The sequence below is a fragment of the Periplaneta americana genome, chromosome 6, assembly GCF_040183065.1.
Source record: "Periplaneta americana isolate PAMFEO1 chromosome 6, P.americana_PAMFEO1_priV1, whole genome shotgun sequence".
Taxonomy (NCBI): domain Eukaryota; kingdom Metazoa; phylum Arthropoda; class Insecta; order Blattodea; family Blattidae; genus Periplaneta; species Periplaneta americana.
In genome coordinates, this window is record NC_091122.1 from 124,913,678 (window position 1) to 124,932,933 (window position 19,256).

A 19,256-nucleotide genomic window follows, 5' to 3' on the forward strand; every position below is an offset into this window, starting at 1 on the left:
AGTGTATTATTTTTAAGAAATAATAAGAATACGCCACGTCTTTGCTATAAATTGTGAAATAACAGTTTTTATACTCAAGAAAAAATTAAAAGTGAAGAACTCTCTTTTGCCTTCCGTCCTGAGTACTTCAAGGGTGGCTCTTATTTTGGATAGACTACAGTTTTAATTTACATTTTCATTTATTCTTATAATGTGAAGATCCTATTCCTTCTTCTCATATCTACCCATTCATTTATTGGTTAAATCTTTTACCAGTTCCTGTTTTACCTCTGACTGAGATTCTGGCTGATACCCCTGATCACATATAACAGATTGAACAGCCTAATGCACTTTCAAGACAACATCTTTTATTAATTTCACTATGCTGCCATCTAGCGACTGCAAAAGAAGTCACATTATAACCCTTACGGAATTGCATGGAGTAATAGCTTGCAGCAATACTTCCATCGACTGGTCGTTACCAAAAAATTCATTTTCGTCAGTCCTGTTGGTTGTTCTCTTTTATAGTATATACTGCCATTCCATAACATGGGAATGGCCAATCTGATATACAGTAGAGCATCAATACCAATCAACCGAAACATTGGTTAACCAAAAGTGTTCCAGTTGGCAAATTCAAATTTGCGCGCATGCCATGTAAAAGTTCCGCTAGCACTGTTTGTGAATTTTACTAAAAAAAAAAAAAGTCTCAGCTCTGAAAAAAAAAAAAAAAAAAAAAAAAATTGGACTTCTTTTCCTAAACTGTAGGCCTACTTTAATGGCCAGTCTGAACTTGTCAAACTAGGCTAGTCAATTCTCTGTTTTATTTATAAGACGTATGATACAAAATATATATGTACAGTTTTGTGTTTAATATCAGCGTTTCTTTGTTTCATACTGCTCCTATGACACCGTTACAATTTGTTTTTGTAAATGATCGGTTATCCGAAAAATCAGTTATCCAAACACCCCCTGTCCCCAATTGTTTTGAATAATCGATGCTCTACATTTGATCAGGGTTAATACATATCGGGCAATACATCTCACTTGACGATATGTGTCAGAGGAAGAGCAATTGTTTGTATACATCTTAAGTCCGGTAGTGAAATATATTACTAGTCAGCAATGTATGCAATGGAGTGGGAAAGGAAGTGGCCACCCTACCCCATTATCTTCTGGCTTAGTTGCCTCATGATTGATGCCATTTGGTATCACTTACGAGGTTCCAACCTGTCTTTGAACAGTTGACTAAACATACAGTTCCTGATACCTTGATTTATTACGTGGTATTACTATAAAATAGTAAATAAAATAATAATTAGTCTAACAAAATGTTTCAACTATCATCATAGAATGTATATAATCATCTAAATAAAGAGATGGAAAAAAACTTGAAAAAAAAAAAAAAAAAACACAAAATCAGGGTGTGAATAACTCACTAAATTGATATCGTAATGCATGGTCATATTTTTACTATATTTCTCTCATTAGATTAATGTGTGGAATTCTAGGAATTGCACACTTTCACTTTCAATCAGCCACTTCAACTAACTGTGCAACTTACCTCGCGTCATGAAAGGAACATGATCGTCTTCAATAAAACTGTGTCTTGAGCGTTGTTGAAAATAATACTGATCAGGCTTGCCTACTGAATACTGTACTAACTGTCCTAGTCTTGCTAGATTTTTTTCTGCTACCATCATCCGTCGATACCATCCTTCTGTTTCTTTAAAGTAACTGTAAAACATTGGATCTGGGGTTCCCAGCAGATCCAACAAAACCAACACATCCTGTAAAATAAAGTTTTCTTTATTAAAAAGTACAACTATTGGAAATATCTGCAGTAACACAGAGTGAATAGTCTATTCGTGTTTTCTAGTCTGACAACCATTGGAACCTCAAATGTAGAAGTGGTTCTTCATAGTGCTATAAAAGACTTAACACAAAACTTGTTCTGTTAGCAGTTAAACAATAAAATAACAAACAAATAATCTTTTGAAATGAATAATATTGAATATATTCTGTACGGTATTTTAACATAATTTTGGTAACTGGAATTAGGTAAATTTTTTGATCAGTTAAAGGATGTTGAAATGGGCACGAGTTTTAATCCACTAGAGTTCAAAGGAATCGTTCTTAAAATTGTCGGTGAAATTATGTTCATCAAATTCATTGGATTCTCTAGCTAATTTTGATGAACTGTAGATGCGTGGTTTCTGTAGTGCTTAGCAGAAGACTGCAGCAAATAAGGTGCGTTAATGAGTTAATAGAAAATAAACAGTGTGCTGAAATGTTAATGATAGTGGAGTATATTCTTGCCAGAAAATTAAATTGGCCACCATAATCAGATATGTCTTCTGAAAGTGAAGACGGTGCATTTTTACTTCATTTAATTAAAAGGATAAAAGTGCGTATCAGAAATCCAGAATTACGGGTATATAAAGAATGTTGTGTCCATAGGCGCCGACTTTGTGGGAGGAGAGGGGTGGGCAAGGCACTCTCTGCCCTAGCAAATTATAGAGCCAGAAGTGTCGTCCTCCTAATAAAATTAATATCCCCACTCCCAAAATAATTCCAAGAGAAATTTCTAGTGTTAAAAATAATTAATTTGTTTGAAAGATGAACTAGGATAGGACATAGCCAAAAATGGTTACTGGTATTTCAAATCCATAGAGATGGTCAGCTGCTGCAATGTACACCCTTTGACACAGAAATTAGTTGCTGTTCAGAGACTAAGTCCCACCTCGAAATAGCTCGGGAATTGTGTGCTGTGTTTACACACTTGCGTTTTAATAGAGAGATTCGAAGCATTCGAGAAGAAAGAGCCATCGCTAAGCTATAAAGGCTTCATAGGGAATATGCCATTTCGTGACATACAGATACGTTGCTGCTATGACTTTACTTCATCCTCGGACCTCGATGTTTAATATTTTCCCGTGTAAATCTCGCATTAATCCGAACGACACTTACAAATTCATGCTACAGAAGAGCGACTATTTGCCATGTCAAAGGGTGTACATGTTATATAGTGATGCAACTCACAATGCCCCCTCCCTTTCTTTCCTCCTGCATTTGAGATACAGTAGGTGAAACACATGATGCAACAGTGACATCACTTCTTTGTCTATGATCCACATTTTTTTCATTTCAGTTCAAAATTTTCAACTATTGTGATCGAACAGTAATGGTCATAAGTATTACCAAGTGGAAATAATAATACGGAATTAACATATTCAATTGTATTTTTTTTCGTAATATCAGTTAAATTATTATCAATGTTCAACATTTTTTTATAAACAATTAAATTTATTTCGAAATTTAAAAGCACAGTAACCATTATCAACATTAAGTTTCAGTAATCTTTTTTGTGATGATCGTCGTCGTAGGTGTGGGCTTGTTAAGAGAGTAGTGATTGCGATGTAACTATTATTGATCACGGATAAATTCTTAATAAAGAAAACTGTCTAAAATAAAACTGCACATGCGTGAGTAGCCATGTCCACAATTGCAAGATTCCACTATTTGCAGATACTACTGTGTAGTGCACATTATTCAGAATGGAGCAAGATGCGAATACATTAGTTGTTTTAGTACAGGAAAGATACGTTCTGTGCAGTCTCATTTTGAAACAATATCACGACAATAATGTGGTTTCTAAAATGTGAGAGGAAATCGCAAATGAGATGAAAGCACCAGGTGAATAATAACTAATACGAGTAATTTCTAGTAGGTTTACTTCTCTGTTTTGCACTAGCAGTCATTATTGATTTAATGTAGTTCATACTCGTCCACCGCTGGTTAGCGTGCCTGACCGTGAAATAAGTGGACCTGGGTTCAAATCCTGGTTGGGGACAAGTTACCTGGTTGAGATTTTTCCGGGGTTTTTCCTCAACCAATAAGAGCAAATGCTGGGTAACTTTCGTTGTTGGACTCTAGATTCATTTCGCCGGGATTATCACCTTCATCTCATTCAGATGCTCTATAACCATAGCAGTTGAAAAAGAGTCGTAAAATAACCAATTAAAAAAGTTCATAATCAGAAGTAGTAGTACTCATTCTGGTGAAATTTTTAAAATGTTTCTCGTCACTTCTCATTTTTTTGCATGAGCCAATTTAGATAACGTATTTTATTTCATTGATCTACCCAGAATCTACGTTTATTCTGCCTTTATTTTTCCAGGGGGAGGAGAGGGGAAGGGGAGAGAGAATTGAAGAGAGAGTCATATATATTCTGAAAATGAATACAGAAAGCAGAATACGCGCAAAACGTGACTCCTGACGTTGCAACTCGCTCAAGTTCCTAATCCAGGAACAAAGAAGATATTTTGCACTCAAAAATATTTGTTCTAAAAGTTATCTCACAATAGAAGTTCAAACATTAGTAGGAAGTTAATTTTTATCATGTAGTTGTTAAAAGGCTTTCCCAGAAACGAATGTTTGTTGGTTGATTGCAGGGGCGTATTTTGCGGGCTACCGGAGGTAGCCCAAGGAAATTACAAAAGAAAAAGTTTATAATATAACATAATGTAATAATTTTGTATTATTAGTTTTACCATAGTAATTAAAATTAAAGTAATTGTTAGATATATTTTGTGTAATAATAGGGTCAGCGGTAGCCCAAACCCTTTAACCAGTATACGCCACTGGTTGATTGGTATTTAAAGCAAATTACTTGTATAATATACTTGACATGAAATTGTAACCATGCGTGTCTTGATGTTCAAAACTTTATTCCTTAGCCATTTAGAAATGATTACTGTACTCATTGTGTTCTAACATAGATACTGTACCTATTAACAACTTTAGGTAACTTGTCTGACCACATCCTGACTAATTCACCACAATGTTTTCCATTTCCCTTATCTAAGACCTTGCTCGTGTGATTAACCAGGTACCTAAAATATAGCATAAAACGTTGCATTACAAGCTACGTCTTTAAAAGCATGTCCGTGTTAAACTGTGTGTTAATAACCACGTGTCTTTGATTCCGAACATAATATAATATTAATTTAATATTACGAATACGGTAATTCTAATTTTCATATTAGGCCTATATAGCGTCGTCCCGATGGATTGGTGGCTAATAAAAGACAATAAAAAGTACAGTTCTAGAAATTCAAAACCAGTCGATCGTCTTGTTATGTATCACACCCAATGCTACCAATTTAAAAACGGGTGAATCAACCAAAAAATGAAAATATAATGAATCATATTTGGCTCTTGAATTTACGTTTACAAGCAATAAAATTGCTCTTGACGTCCTTTGTTTGCGATATAACAAAATGTTAAGTAACCATTCTTTATTGCCCACAAAACTGCGTAGACATTTGGAAACAAACCACCCCGAATGAAAGAACATACATTTTTTTCAACGTAAACTTGAAGGGTTAAAACAGTATCAGAATACCGCGAAAAGTACGAAAACCGACAATGAAAATGCTACAAAGGCGTCATACCACTACTATCGCCTCATTACAGACAATGCGAAATAGTACCGGCACAGTCTATATTGTTCCCAGGGGCGTATTTTGCGGGCTACCGGCGGTAGCCCAAGGAAATTACAAAAGAAAAAGTTTATAATATAACATAATGTAATAATTTTGTATTATTAGTTTTACCATAGTAATTAAAATTAAAGTAATTGTTAGATATATTTTGTGTAGTAATAGGGTCAGCGGTAGCCCAAACCCTTTAACCAGTATAAGCCACTGATTGTTCCTATTGTAGTACCCTCAACAACTCAAGCTTCGTGACTGCAGCCTATAATACTAGACTGTAGTCATACCGTGCGAGTTGTGAGACGAGGATAGAACATCATTCTTAACATTAGCAATTTGAGGGTAATTTGTTTATAATTATGCATGTAATTACTGAAAAAATACACGCATTTTATAAATACTACTGCATGTTTATTAATTATGGCTATGCATGTTGCATGTTGCATGGTAATTAATGTAGTTGTAGACATATTGTCTCTCCATTTTGAATCTTGCGTACACCACTTTTAACACTTGAATATAATTAATTGATGAACTAGTGGACTTACTCGTGTTAAGTATGTAATATTTGTCCGGCTTACAGCTGTTTCAGTGCTTAACGCACCATCATCAGAGCCTACTAGATCGCGGCGTCATCTCGAACTTCTCTGCCTGTTAGGAGGGTGTGTTTTATTGTTGGAAGGTGTTGAAGTGTGGAGTCGAATGGTGTGTGTGTACTGAAATTGATCTGTGTGTTGAGGATTTGATCGGGGTGTGTTTTAGTGTGTTTGTATATTTCGTATTGTTCTAGTGTGTTGAGTTTTTGGTTCTTGGGTTGTGTGTGTAGGATTTCCATGTCCGTATTTATGTTACTGTATGTATGGTTAGTATTGGTTATGTGATCGGCGTATGTAGATGTATTGTGTCCTCTGGTTATAGCTTTAATGTGTTCTTTGTAGCGTGTTTGGAATGATCTGCCTGTCTGTCCTATGTAGAACTTGTCGCAACTGTTACATTTGAGTTTGTATACACCTGTGTGGTCGTATTTATTTGTTTGTGTTTTTTGTGTGTTGAGATGTCTTTGTAGTGTGTTTTCTGTTCTGTATGTTATGTTGTATTTCTGTTTTCTGAATGAAGATGCGATCTTATGTGTGCTTTTGTTTTCATATGTTAGTGTGATGTATTTCTTGTGTTCTTGTGTTTGTGTTGTGTTTTGTGTATTTTTGTGTTTGTTAAGTTTTTGTTTTGTCTTCCTTATGATGTTGTCTATTATGTTTGGATTGTATCTGTTTTCTTGTGCTATGTATTTGATTGTGTTCACTTCTTCATTGTAGTGTTGTTGGTTCATGGGTATGTTGAGTAATCTGTGTACCATTGTCTTGAATGCATTGTGTTGTATGGGGTGGTTAGATGTGTTGTGTATGTGTGTGGTGGTGGTGGTTGGTTTTCTGTATATTTTGAAGGTGTGTTTGTTGTCGATTTTTGTTATGGTGATGTCTAGGAAATTTATGGAGTTGTTGTTTTCAAGTTCTAGTGTGTATTGAAGTTTTGGATGTAATTTGTTTATGTATTGGTGTAGTTTGTGTATTTATCTTTTGTTTCCTTTGTATAGTATGAGTATATCGTCTACATATCTGTGCCAGTATATTATGTTGTCTGCATACTTGTTGTGTTCATTGTTGAGTATGTATGCTTGTTCTATGTTGTGTAAAAATATCTCTGCTAGTATGCTGGATATGGGTGATCCCATTGGCAATCCTTCTGTTTGGGTGTAGTATTTGTTGTTGTGTGTGAAATAGTTTTGCTTTGTTATGAGATCTGTGATTTCGATGATTTCTTCAATGTATTCTTGTGGTGTGTTGTTATCTGTGAGCATTTGTTTTAGTATCTGTAATGTGTCCTGTATTGGTATATTAGTGTATAAGTTGGTGATATCGAATGATGCTAGTGTTGCACTGTGTGGTATGTGTTGTTACATACAATATACAAACACACTAAAACACACCCCGATCAAATCCTCAACACACAGATCAATTTCAGTACACACACACTATTCGACTCCACACTTCAACACCTTCCAACAATAAAACACACCCTCCTAACAGGCACAGAAGTTCAAGATGACGCCGCAATCTAGTAGGCTCTGATGATTGTGCGTTAAGCACTGAAACAGCTGTAAGCCGGACAAATATTACATACTTAACACGAGTAAGTCCACTAGTTCATCAATTAATTATATTGTCTCTGTTAAATACGTACAGAATATGAATACAGAGGCATATTAAAATATATATTTATATTAATCTAGCACAGTGGTTCCCAACATTTTTTGACTGACGAAACACTTTACTTAACGCCCACGATATCGCGACACACTTATTTGATTTTATTATTAATAATAATAATAATAATAATAATAATAATAATAATAATAATAATCACTACGTTCCTTCTGGAGAAAAAGGTAGTCGAACTCTGTGTAAGTAGAATTTTTTATAGAGGACGGGGAGATGGGATGTCAAAATTTTCAAAATTAGTCCTGAACCATGTGAAAAATATTAAACTTCTGCTCTAATTTTAGAATCAAAAGAGGTTACTGTTCACTGCATGGGAATTTTGTCGTTTTTAACCTCCTTTTCGTCAAACTAAGACTTCCAAGATCTAAGCGGAATTCAAAGAAGAATTCTATTGACAACATAGTTATTCACACACATTTCGGTTCCATGATGAAAAATGCAACAAGAAGGTGCCATTCCAGCACGTTTCACCAGGTACTGATAACAACTCCTATGTAGTGTCGGATATCCAGTATTGTAGATAAGTTGATGTTAACACGCAATCGAAAATTCTACAAGAACAAGCAGCAACTTGAGTGGCATTAGAAAAAAACAAAGGTATGTATCAAAAATCCCAACTTATCTAAGCTGGATGTCCGATAAAAAATTTTTTATTATCGTTTTTGAAAACTCTCCTATTTAAATTCTGCAGTGCTCGGGAAAAGTGACATAAGTCAGTTTCTACAAACCTTTTTTGATAATTTATTGACAACTTACAGAACATCTGCTCGCTTGGAAAAAAATACATAAGTATTTCTCCCATTACAATAATTCATACAGAAAAAAATCAAATCGACATAAACCAGTGTAAGTTGTCAATAAGTTTTATCAAAAAAGGTTTGTGGAAACTGACTTATGTCACTTTTCCCAAGCACTGCAGAATTAATGTGAAGTCTGCGCTTGATGGGTTGCACAGAGTTTCTCTCTACGAGGCCTTATGGTTGAAAAACTGAACTGAGCATTGTTGCAGGTGTTCACGTTTCATTGGTAAAGTCTGTCTCAAAATAAAATGTACCATATCAAAGACTTTGTTGCAAATAAAAAATGTGTTGTAAAGAGACATTCTGGATGCAATAAAATTTATTTTTCAATTCCAAAATTTCGCGACACACGGGTTGGGAACCCCTGATCTAGCAATTAAATTAATTTAATTTAATTTGAGGATCCGTGAATCTTTTTTCAAGTCGAAAGGGATCCGCGATCGAAAAAGTTTGGGAACCACTGAGCTAGAGTATACTGCTTTAATGTTGCTCTGTAACACTGATTATAAATAGCCCCTCGCAAACCATATTTCTGGGTGCGCCACTGCTCACAGATAGCAGAAGGAATTTGTTTTCTTCCTATTTTTCAGAAACTCTAACTTGGAATTGTTAGCTATTAAAGATTTCAAGCCTATAAAAAAGTGATATAGAACAAAAAAAAAGTGTCTAAATACACGCTATTGAGGTGCACAGGATCATACTTTTCTATTTCAGCTCTAGGAGGAGGTAATGTGGTCAGCACCACGCTCTGGCCGCATTTTACCTTCGGGAAAGACATGGTACTCAATTTTATTTACCTAGGCTCCGATTCAGAACAGTGAGAAGTGTAAAAATAGAACCAGGAAGCTTTAGTGGAAATGAGAACTTGATTCTAAATATGGGGGTCCCACATCAGACAAGTTCTGGGCCACATTTGTTAATAATGAGTTCACATGACATAGAAACTGTAGTACTTAAGATGGAAGGACGGGAAATTAAAAAGATGGCAAGGTTGAAGAATAATAATATTCGCTTTATTTAAGTACGTTTTTAACTGCAGCTATTATATACATACAATAGAGGTGGTTTTTATTTAATGACTCTCTTAAAGTGTGGCTGTTCAGAATCGAAAGATTTGATAAGGCAGTCATAACGCAATAAAAATTTGAAGTACTGTACACATGTGAAAATGCAATTTCTGATTTTATTTTATTTCAGTCATGAACTGAATTAAACGAAACGGAAGAAAAGTTTAACATAAAGTCGTACAGAAATGAGATCTAAGTTGCTAGGTAGGCCTACTAAAAATATTTTACTTGTATAGTTCTTCTCTTTATATTACAATTTTTATTTTACTTATAACTTTTGCTATTATGATGATTGCAGGTAACCACTGTAGTAGTAGAATGAACTAATAAAGAAGAGTGGAATTACATTAATTCGTTTCTTATTATGTTGCGTCATTTCTGGTGTCATTACCTTGAAGAGAACTTGTCACACAGTTGTTTTATCCACCACGAATCTTACCATATGTCATTTTCGGGGAGAAACCGGCAGGTATATTGCTAGATCTATATCATGTTTGCACCATATTCACGAATGTAAGAATTTTAAAGAAAGCAAAAGTTATTTATCCGGAAGTATATCCCATTATTTCCTTATAAAGTTTGAGAAAAACCATGTACAGAACCAGAAACAAAATTTTGTTTACCTGAATTTTGTTTTTGGATCTGTATAAATTTATTGAGGTCTCGCGCAGTGGCATCATGGTCTAAGTCATCCTGCCTAGGACTCGCGTTATGGAATGCGTGCTGGTTCGAGTCCTCATGAGGGAAGAAATTTTCTCATGAAATTTCGGCCAGTGTATGGGACTGGTGCCCACCCAGCATCGTTAGCTACGATATGTAGCGAAATCCGATTATGCAAATCAGCTATAATGGTTGGGGGGGACTCATCGTGCTAATCACACGATACCGCCATTCTGGTTGGATGATCGTCCATCTCTGCTTCGGCATGTGGTCGTGAGGCCAGCAGCCAGCTGGTCGGTCTTGACCCTTCGTGGGCTGTAGCACCACGGATTATTATTGTTATTATTATTATTATTATTATTATTATTATTATTATTATTATTATTATTATTATTATTATTACTCAATTACCGAATAAGTTAAGCTATATTATGGGCATCCAGAATCGATTTCTGAAATTACCTGAGCATGTAGGCTAGTTCACAAACAGTCTGTTTTCACTCCAGCTTTTTGTTTACGTCTCTATAGAACACTACCATGTTGCCATCATAAAAATTATTATTTACATTGCCATATATAAGTTTTTGATACCGGTAAATTTATATATTGCTAAATTGAACTCACTTACTTTCAGAGTCAAGCAAGAATACACAAAATTCCAAATTTTTCAAGAGCCACTATGTTTTACCCACATGTTCAATGAGAAAACCAATCGAACTAAGCTAAAGGTACTTTAGTAAAATATATGAAACAATATTATACCGATAATAATTTTAAAAAGTACACACTCGAACTTCTTCCCAGGACTGCTTTTGTTAACTTGATGTAGAAGGTAAAGGTTGTAGCGACATAAAAGAAAAAGTCTTAGACAATTTTTGAACTTGGTAAAAAAATTCGGGCACCATGTAACAATTTTTAGGCGCCATGGCGACTGGTGCCCAGGATTTGTCTACCTCTGAAGTCAGACTTAGTGAAATTCCATTACAGTACATTCAGATAATAAAAATATGTCACTGATGAACATTATTGAACAAGTAATAACTACTTCACTGTGTTAATATTATAAGTTTTGGTGGTAAATTACTGATTGACTAGTTTCGACATGGTTTGCATCATCCTTTGAATCTTAGTCGCAAACCACGTCCAAACTATTAGTCAATCAAGTAATTTACCACCAAAACTTATAATTATAATATTAATACAGTGAAATAGTTATTACTTGTTCAATAACGTTCATCAGTGATTATATAAGTGTTAAAAAAATGAAGAATAAAAATATGTGGTGATAATAATAATAATAATAATAATAATAATAATAATAATAATAATAATAATAATAATAATAATAATAATAATAATAATAACAACAACAATAGGGTTTTATATTTAATCACGTATTTTCTTATTATTTTAATTTGTTCAATAACTATAGGCTTATTAAATAGTTAAAAAGTTAATAGAAACATCTTAAAAATAATTTTGTAATTTGTTTTAGAAATGTACTATTATAGATGACTTCCTAGTGCATATAATGTAAATTTACAAGAAAAATATTGCTATTACAGTACAATCTTCGGATTGTGTTTGTCTACAAGGTGTTCAACTGGGAGAAGGAAGCATTGAGTAAAAGCAATGGAATGTGTTAGTGGCCTTCACTACAGACCGACACTAAGAAGCCTTGTTATTGATGAGACCTTCAACACAACTCGTTACTTGATCATTTCTAACAGTAAGAGAAGCCATGACCTTTAGCTACAGCAAGTTCACATTAATTAGTTGTCATTTGTTGAACTAAGAATTAATATTAAAAAGAATTGTGAATACTGAAGCATGATCAAGTACAGATTTTAGTGACCTATTAATATTAAATACATTTAGTACAATGGTAGTTAGTAGTTCATTTGAATTAGGATTTTTCTAACTGAAACGCTCAATTCTCCAAGATAGGCCTATTGTGTTTGTATATTAAAAAAATATACAAGCTAAAATATTTTAAGATGAAACAGGCTAGTAGTGAGAGAATATTATAAGAAACTTTTTTTTACCACACAGACTATATTATGACGTAGCATAGTGGTCACTTACCAGTCTGTCGAGTTGGTTTGTACCATCTCTGTTATCTCTTGGATACGAAGTTTGCTCCATTTTTGCAGCTAAATGCTTTGCTCCATAAATTGAATCTGTTGGACCCCATTCTTTAAATGCTTCTTCTCCATCAAAAAATATAAATTTTAGGCTTAAATCATTCTGAAAAACAAAATATTCTTGTAGTATTCTTTCAGGAAGAATATTGTCACTGCTTCATATATGAATACTAGTACAAAATCAATAATTAGGCATTTAGGGCCTAGTTGAGATAAAAAAAAAAAAAAAAAAAAACAGAATGGAATGGTTTTCTATGGTTGTCAGTGGTCAATGTTGAAAATTACATCTCAACACAATTGATTAAGAAAATAAGTAATTGAAGGTTCTTTCCAGAATAAATTTCAACTTGTAGGCCCTAAAGTGTTATTAAATGACACTTACCGTTGACAATGTTTTCTTCAGCGGCTCATTCATTACATGTGCCAAATTCATCATCATAGCACATGGTACAGCTGAATCGGTGGCACCAACAAAAATATTCTCTCTGTAGTATTTGGAATCATAATGACATGCCAAAACAAGGAATCTTCTTGCATTGGGATTTAATGTTGCAATAACATTTTCGAATTGGAGAGGTCCAAATGTTGGTGTCTCTTCTATAAATGGGTCCGATTCTACCTTCCAATCAAGTCCTTGCATCGTTTTAATGATAAACTAGGTTTTATAAAAGAAAAATATATGTGAAGGAAGTCTTAAATTAAATAAGTTACATGCTAATTATTTTGACATTGTTCATGTATATTTCATATTATACGGTTTATCCATGTGTTTGTTGTCATAGAAATGTATTTGAAAACAACTTACCTGTTTCACAAATTCATGGTTGGGAGTGCCTACTACTCTTGGTATGAGAATTGTGTCCAAAACAATCTCAAAGTGATTGACGTTTGACAGACTTGCTACTTTAAGGATTTGATCATCATTGAGGATACTTGGAGTATGTGATTTCTATAAGAATAAAATATATAACAAATTAAAAATTCTTCTATACACCAACATGACCTAATTTCTAGTTTATAACCTATTGATGAGATGACACAACAATGTATGTCTATGTACTGTACCTTCTCTTTCGCCAATCTTGTTGCCACATTGGAAGCGGCCTCTTCTTCATATATGTTATTTATTAATACCAGTATCGGCAACAGAATTGTTCTAGTCAGCATTTTCTGGTCAATTGAAAATGTTACCTCAGATTCAGGTGTATTGTTGAGCAGCTCAGTATGGAATGGATAACATTAATAGGCGATTGAAATATGTTAAATATCACCAAAGGGAGTGTCAGCAGATCAGGAAGACTTCTATTGCCCGCCCACGACCTTGCGCGTTCGATTTCGATGAAAACTGTACACACATTGCACACGACCCCTGCAAGATCGCCAATAATCTGTCACAATCTCATCGTCGTCGGCCTCTCACTTCCCCCGTTACTTGGCCTTGACGTCACGCGTGACGTAGGCATGCAGGTTGCAGAGTGCAGACGATAATTTTATGGCGGTAGTATATGGATGTATTTATGAGAAGACGAACACCAATCATGACAGGAACTCTGTGCATGCTTTATTTGTTAATTTTACATAATATAACAAATGCTGACTACAGTTTATTTGATATTAGCAATGATGAAAGGTTGGATAGTAATAGATTCGTTTGCTGTATCATTATATTATTTTAAGAGAACATAACCTCACATTCATATCATTATCAATAAGATTAAAGCAAGTTGGATTAAGATAATTATTTTACCATTTTAGATATATGTTTTGTAACGTAAGCGAGTCTTGTGGCTGTGTCACATACAAGAAGCCACATATTGCTTGCTTAATTCTTGCAAGAGGAGGAAGTAAGGGCATTCCTAAGAAGAATTTAGCAAAAATTAATGGAACTACGTTGCTTGGACGTTCTCTCCTGGCTATAAATGCATTTAGTAGTAAGTATGTTATGCTCTTAACATTAAATCAAATTAAAATATCTATTTCGGTTGCTTTTGTAATGAATGTTATTTCTTACAGGGTTCTCGTCTGTGTGGGTTTCAACAGACAGTATTGACATTGCAAAAGAAGCAAAACGCTTAAGTGCTCAAGTTCATTGGCGCTCACGAGAAAGCGCTATTGATTCAGCTTCATCAATTACGGGCGTTCAGGATTTCAGTTCATGACATCCAGGTTAGATTCAGCAATTAATAGGCCTATATATTGTTCTTGATGTAGCTAGTATTAGTATTGTTACAACCACCTGAATGGTTACATTGGATGATGATGATGTTAAAGGAACATTTATTATTTAATTTGTTGTCCTTTAATCTTAAATTATTATATATAGGCCTACACATCAAAAAAGTTTGAGAACCACCGGTGTGGCTCAGTCGGTTAAGGCGCTTGCCTGCCAGTCTGAAGTTGCGCTCGGGCGCGGGTTCGGTTCCCGATTGGACTGATTACCTAGTTGGGTTTTTTCCGAGGTTTTCCCCAACCGTAAGGTGAATGCCAGGTAATCTGTGGCGAATCCTCGGTCTCATCTCGCCAAATACCACCTCGTATCACCAATCTCATCGACGCTTAATAACCTAGTAGTTGATACAGCATCGTTAAATAACCAACTAAAAAACAGTTTGGAACCAAACAGACTTTAACCCTTCGCAGCACAAATTAATTTTTTATGTTTTTCACTTCATGGATCATAACAAAGCTTCCATCAATTTTTTTCAACATTTTAACTCTGCACACAATTTCAAAACATAGATGGTACCTCTATGTATACTCAAGAGGTGGTTCCTTGGTGGAATATCTGTGCTGTAAAATTTAGAAAGAAAGAAAACTGTGGTTCTTCTGGATAACCACTATGCTGCAAAAGGTTAAGAGCCTTTTCATATTTCAATATTAACTGAGTTTGAATAAGGAAACCCTGTGACTACTTTAACCATATATAATAAAATATGAAACAAAAATTACATTTTAACTTTTTTATTGAGGCATAAATAAACAAAAGACAAACATAATACTGTAACGAGAATAAACTGTCAGTTCAATTACATGCAATTGTCTATATGGACATTTAAGAGAAACTGTTTTAGTAACGCGTCATGCCTTCTCTGGTTCTGACAAGTGCCTGGATGCGTTTTGGCATGCTCTCGACCAGGTTGTCGGGGCATTGCTGATATAGACGATCCCATTCCTGGATTGCAGTCTCTCTGAGCTCATGAAGAGTTTGAATAGGAGTTGACGATGACGAATGACATTCTTTAGTTGGTCTCAAGCATGTTCTATAGGATTCATATCCAGTGAGTAAACAGGCCATTGCATATGGTTATTCCAGCAGCCAGAATTCGATCATTTACCTACCTTCCTTGTTGTGGCCGGGCATTGTCATCTTGACAGATAAAATCTTCACCAAAATGTTCCCTACAGGCAATGACAAGACTTTGGACAATCTCTCTCCAGTATTTCACTGGAGTCATATTGCCTATCATGGGCACTAGGGGTGTTAGTAAGCCATGCATTATGCCTCCCCAAATATGATACTTCCACCTCCCTACCTATAGTATTTTACGGGATGACAGGCATGGGCTGCATAACCAGGTACTCTCCAGATTTGAACTCTTCCTGAATCAGGTCTTAGAAAAATCCTTGTCTCATCTGTGAAGAGCATAGAACCCGACCTCTCTTGCTCCCATCTCTGATGCTGTTTTGTCCATCTTGAGGATGGCAATTGAGTGGAGGTATAGCCTACGTCATGGTCGCCTTGCATGCATATTCATCGCGTGAAGACGATTTCTGATGGTTTGGGTGCTTATATGCTTCGCAGTAGTCCAAAGGAAAGGACTTCGTAGTTCTGAAGCATTGGTTTTTGGCTCTCTATGATCTAAACACTCCAATACCTGTCCAGCTTGAGTGGTTACCTTTGGACAACTTTCTCGGAGCCTATCTGCTACTCCATTTGATAACGCTTCCAGGCCTTTCCAACAGCACTATGGGGGGGGGGGGGGGGAGCTGCCTCAATCCCCAAAGCAAAATCTGTACTTAGCAGTGACATCATCTATGACTCCCTTACTTTCCTCAAGGCACATTTCAGTGACCTTCCAAAATATACTGAGTACTTGGAATCTTTGTTGCTACAACTGAAAGATGCCGTTAGTGTCATTGACTCACTTCTACAGAAACAAGTACCAGGATCCGTGGGTGAATCCGTAACATTAAAATTGAAGAAAGTATTGCAGAGGAATCAAGGGTTTGAAAAAATGAAAAATGTGTGCTCCATTCTCCAGGAGGAAAGCTTCAATTGTCAGTTACCGTGGATACCTGCTGCAGTGGCAGTGATGAAATTTGCACCTATGTCATGTGCTGTCAAAAGAACCTTTTCGTCCTTCAGATGTATATTGAGAGACAATAGAAAAACTTCTCAGTCAAGAATCTTGGCCATATATTGCAACCAGGTACAGCACCAGTAAATAATGTTGTTTTGTTTGTTTGTTTGTTTGTTTGTTTGTTTCTTTGTTTGTTTGTTTGTTTGTTACTTTTTAAAATAATTCTTGATCAAGTTTGAACAAATTTAATTCAAAGTTGTGTGTGTACTGTACCTTTTATCTATTGAAAACTGAAATTTATGTACTTATATCAAGGTAAATTATATTAGATAAAATGTTAATTGTAACAGTAATTTATTTAAACTACAAATAATGTTTAAGGGGAAGGAGCAAAAATGTCGAATCTTATAAATTTTGATAAATAGTTCCGTTCTCGAAAAGGTCAGTTTTGTGGTCTATGTTGCCTTAATAAATAAATATTTATTTTTAAAGAATAACTGTAAGGATAAATTTTTAATGATTGGACAGTTTTTACGACCCCTTTCACAGGTTGGACATAAAACCTAAAAAAAACCTATTTCACCGTTCCAAAAACCTAAAATGGTCTTTTCAAAAACCTAAAAATCTGGTCCCTACTTATGACATTGTCTGAGGGAGCTATATAAGTCCCAGCAGGTCAGAGAGGCTTTCATAGCAGACTACATTGGACCTGCTGAATCGATAGGTGGTACCATAGTGAATCATGGTACCTACAGTAATACGATCTTCAGATCAATATAAGATGCAGCAGGATATAATAACGTCATTTGCGAACAGACAGTTTCGATCTGAGGAGACTGCAGAACTCATATTTATTAGACTTCATTTTATTGTTTTCATAAATACTACCATCTCTCGAAATACTGAATTTTTTTTAATACACTGTATATAACATGTTTACAATGTTTGAACAATATCTTCCTGTGCCTAGAGTTTTTATACTCTTATTTTCGTTCGACACATAACCCTATCATTCTAGTCCAATTCGTTCAATATCTTCTCTTGCATGGTATGTGTGATATCATTAACCCTGTATTAACATACAGGGATTGATTTACAATTTCAGAGGCCTGGAGCTTAATTTTGTTTATGAGACACTCTTCTTTTCATATATGATAACTAGGCCTATCTTATTTTATTTAAATTTTATCACTTGTCTCCTTTCATCATGTACTATTTATTTCACAGAGGTTTTTATTAATTCTCTATTTTGAGGAGAAGGATTAAAAATAAAGTCGATTTTCAGTTGACAGAGTTGTTATTTCATTTGTATAATTAATTAAAAAAAAAAGTTTGTTCCTGGATTTTGAGGCCTCAGAATCATGAGGCCCTGAGCAGAGGCACCTTAGGCTCCTGCCTAAATCAGGCCCTGTTAACATATCTACTTTTCAATATTTGATATCTCGACAGATTATTTGAAATTTGTATTAAATACAATAAATTGATCAACAATCACAAAGGCAAAAATGGGCAAATATCAACAAACTTTGAAAAACATATAGCTTAAAACCAAGACAAGAAGCTGTTACTGCTTTCAGATTGAACACCAGTCATGACTGCCTTGCAGCACATCACTGCAAAATTGGAATCCTTAATACTGAAGAATGCCCCTTATGCAACTTACCTATTCACTGAACAAGAAAGTACGAAATGGAAACTTCTCTCAACTTTACTGGGAAGCAAGAAGCAAAATAGGTTAAATGATCCCAAATTGCGGCCATTAGAGAACAACAACAACAACGTTTTAATAGACGTTTTCTTTTAATGCGGATGCACGAAGTGAACATATTAAGCTAGATGTTGTGGATGTGATGTTGAATGAATCAGCATAGTAGAGTATTTCTTTTTACTTTTTACAGAGATTGATGTAATTGCTCTCGTACAATGCACATCGCCATTTCTGCAGGCGTCATTCCTTGCTGAAGCCTATACGATGATGCTGAGTGGCCAGTATGACTCTGTTTTCTCAGTCACACGAGAGTTCAAACTTCGATGGAAGAAAATGCCAGGTAATTTATTTCATTGTTCGATCAAGTAAATGGTCAGTTATGGACAGTGGCGGCTGGTGGTTTGAAAATATGGTGGTGCACAATGGATATCGGAGAGGAGTTAAACATACTTTACTTTAAAGTTTAAAACCGTGTATACCTGAAGGCTATACATATAAAGCTTATTTATATGCAATTAATAAGTAAAATGACTAAATACAAGCATACTTATTTATACAGAAAGTCCAAAAGTGGACAGGGTCGTGGATGGAGCTCTCTATATTACGATTTAACCTCATGAAAAACATTTGAGCACAGAATCGTCATCAGAATGCTACCAAGTACCAAGTCCAACGTTTTCGTTCATAAAATTCAAATGCAGCTTTCGTAGGTTGTTGGGAGATAGCAGCACTTATTGTCAGAACGACAACTCTTACAACTTTAAAGCAAAATACAAGCTCCTTTATGTATTGTGCCGTTTGTGTGGATGCAAATTGAGAAAGT

At 35.0% G+C, this 19,256-nt stretch overlaps 1 protein-coding gene across 2 annotated transcripts in view; it reads right to left on the reverse strand.

Moving 5' to 3' along the window:
- Positions 1 to 13,858, reverse strand: part of LOC138701704 (glutaminyl-peptide cyclotransferase-like) — a 32,819-nt gene extending 18,961 nt beyond the window's left edge. The window contains exons 1-5 of one of the 2 annotated variants that reach the window (XM_069828887.1): positions 13,490 to 13,858; positions 13,230 to 13,373; positions 12,807 to 13,079; positions 12,366 to 12,527; positions 1,544 to 1,769 (exon numbers count right to left, since the gene is read on the reverse strand). In XM_069828887.1, coding sequence (XP_069684988.1) covers positions 1,544 to 1,769; positions 12,366 to 12,527; positions 12,807 to 13,079; positions 13,230 to 13,373; positions 13,490 to 13,591 — 907 coding nt within the window. In that variant the 5' untranslated portion in view covers positions 13,592 to 13,858. The remainder of the gene's footprint in view (positions 1 to 1,543; positions 1,770 to 12,365; positions 12,528 to 12,806; positions 13,080 to 13,229; positions 13,374 to 13,489) is intronic. The other variant, XM_069828888.1, reaches the window with a different exon arrangement.
- Between the last annotated feature and the right edge of the window lie 5,398 nt (positions 13,859 to 19,256).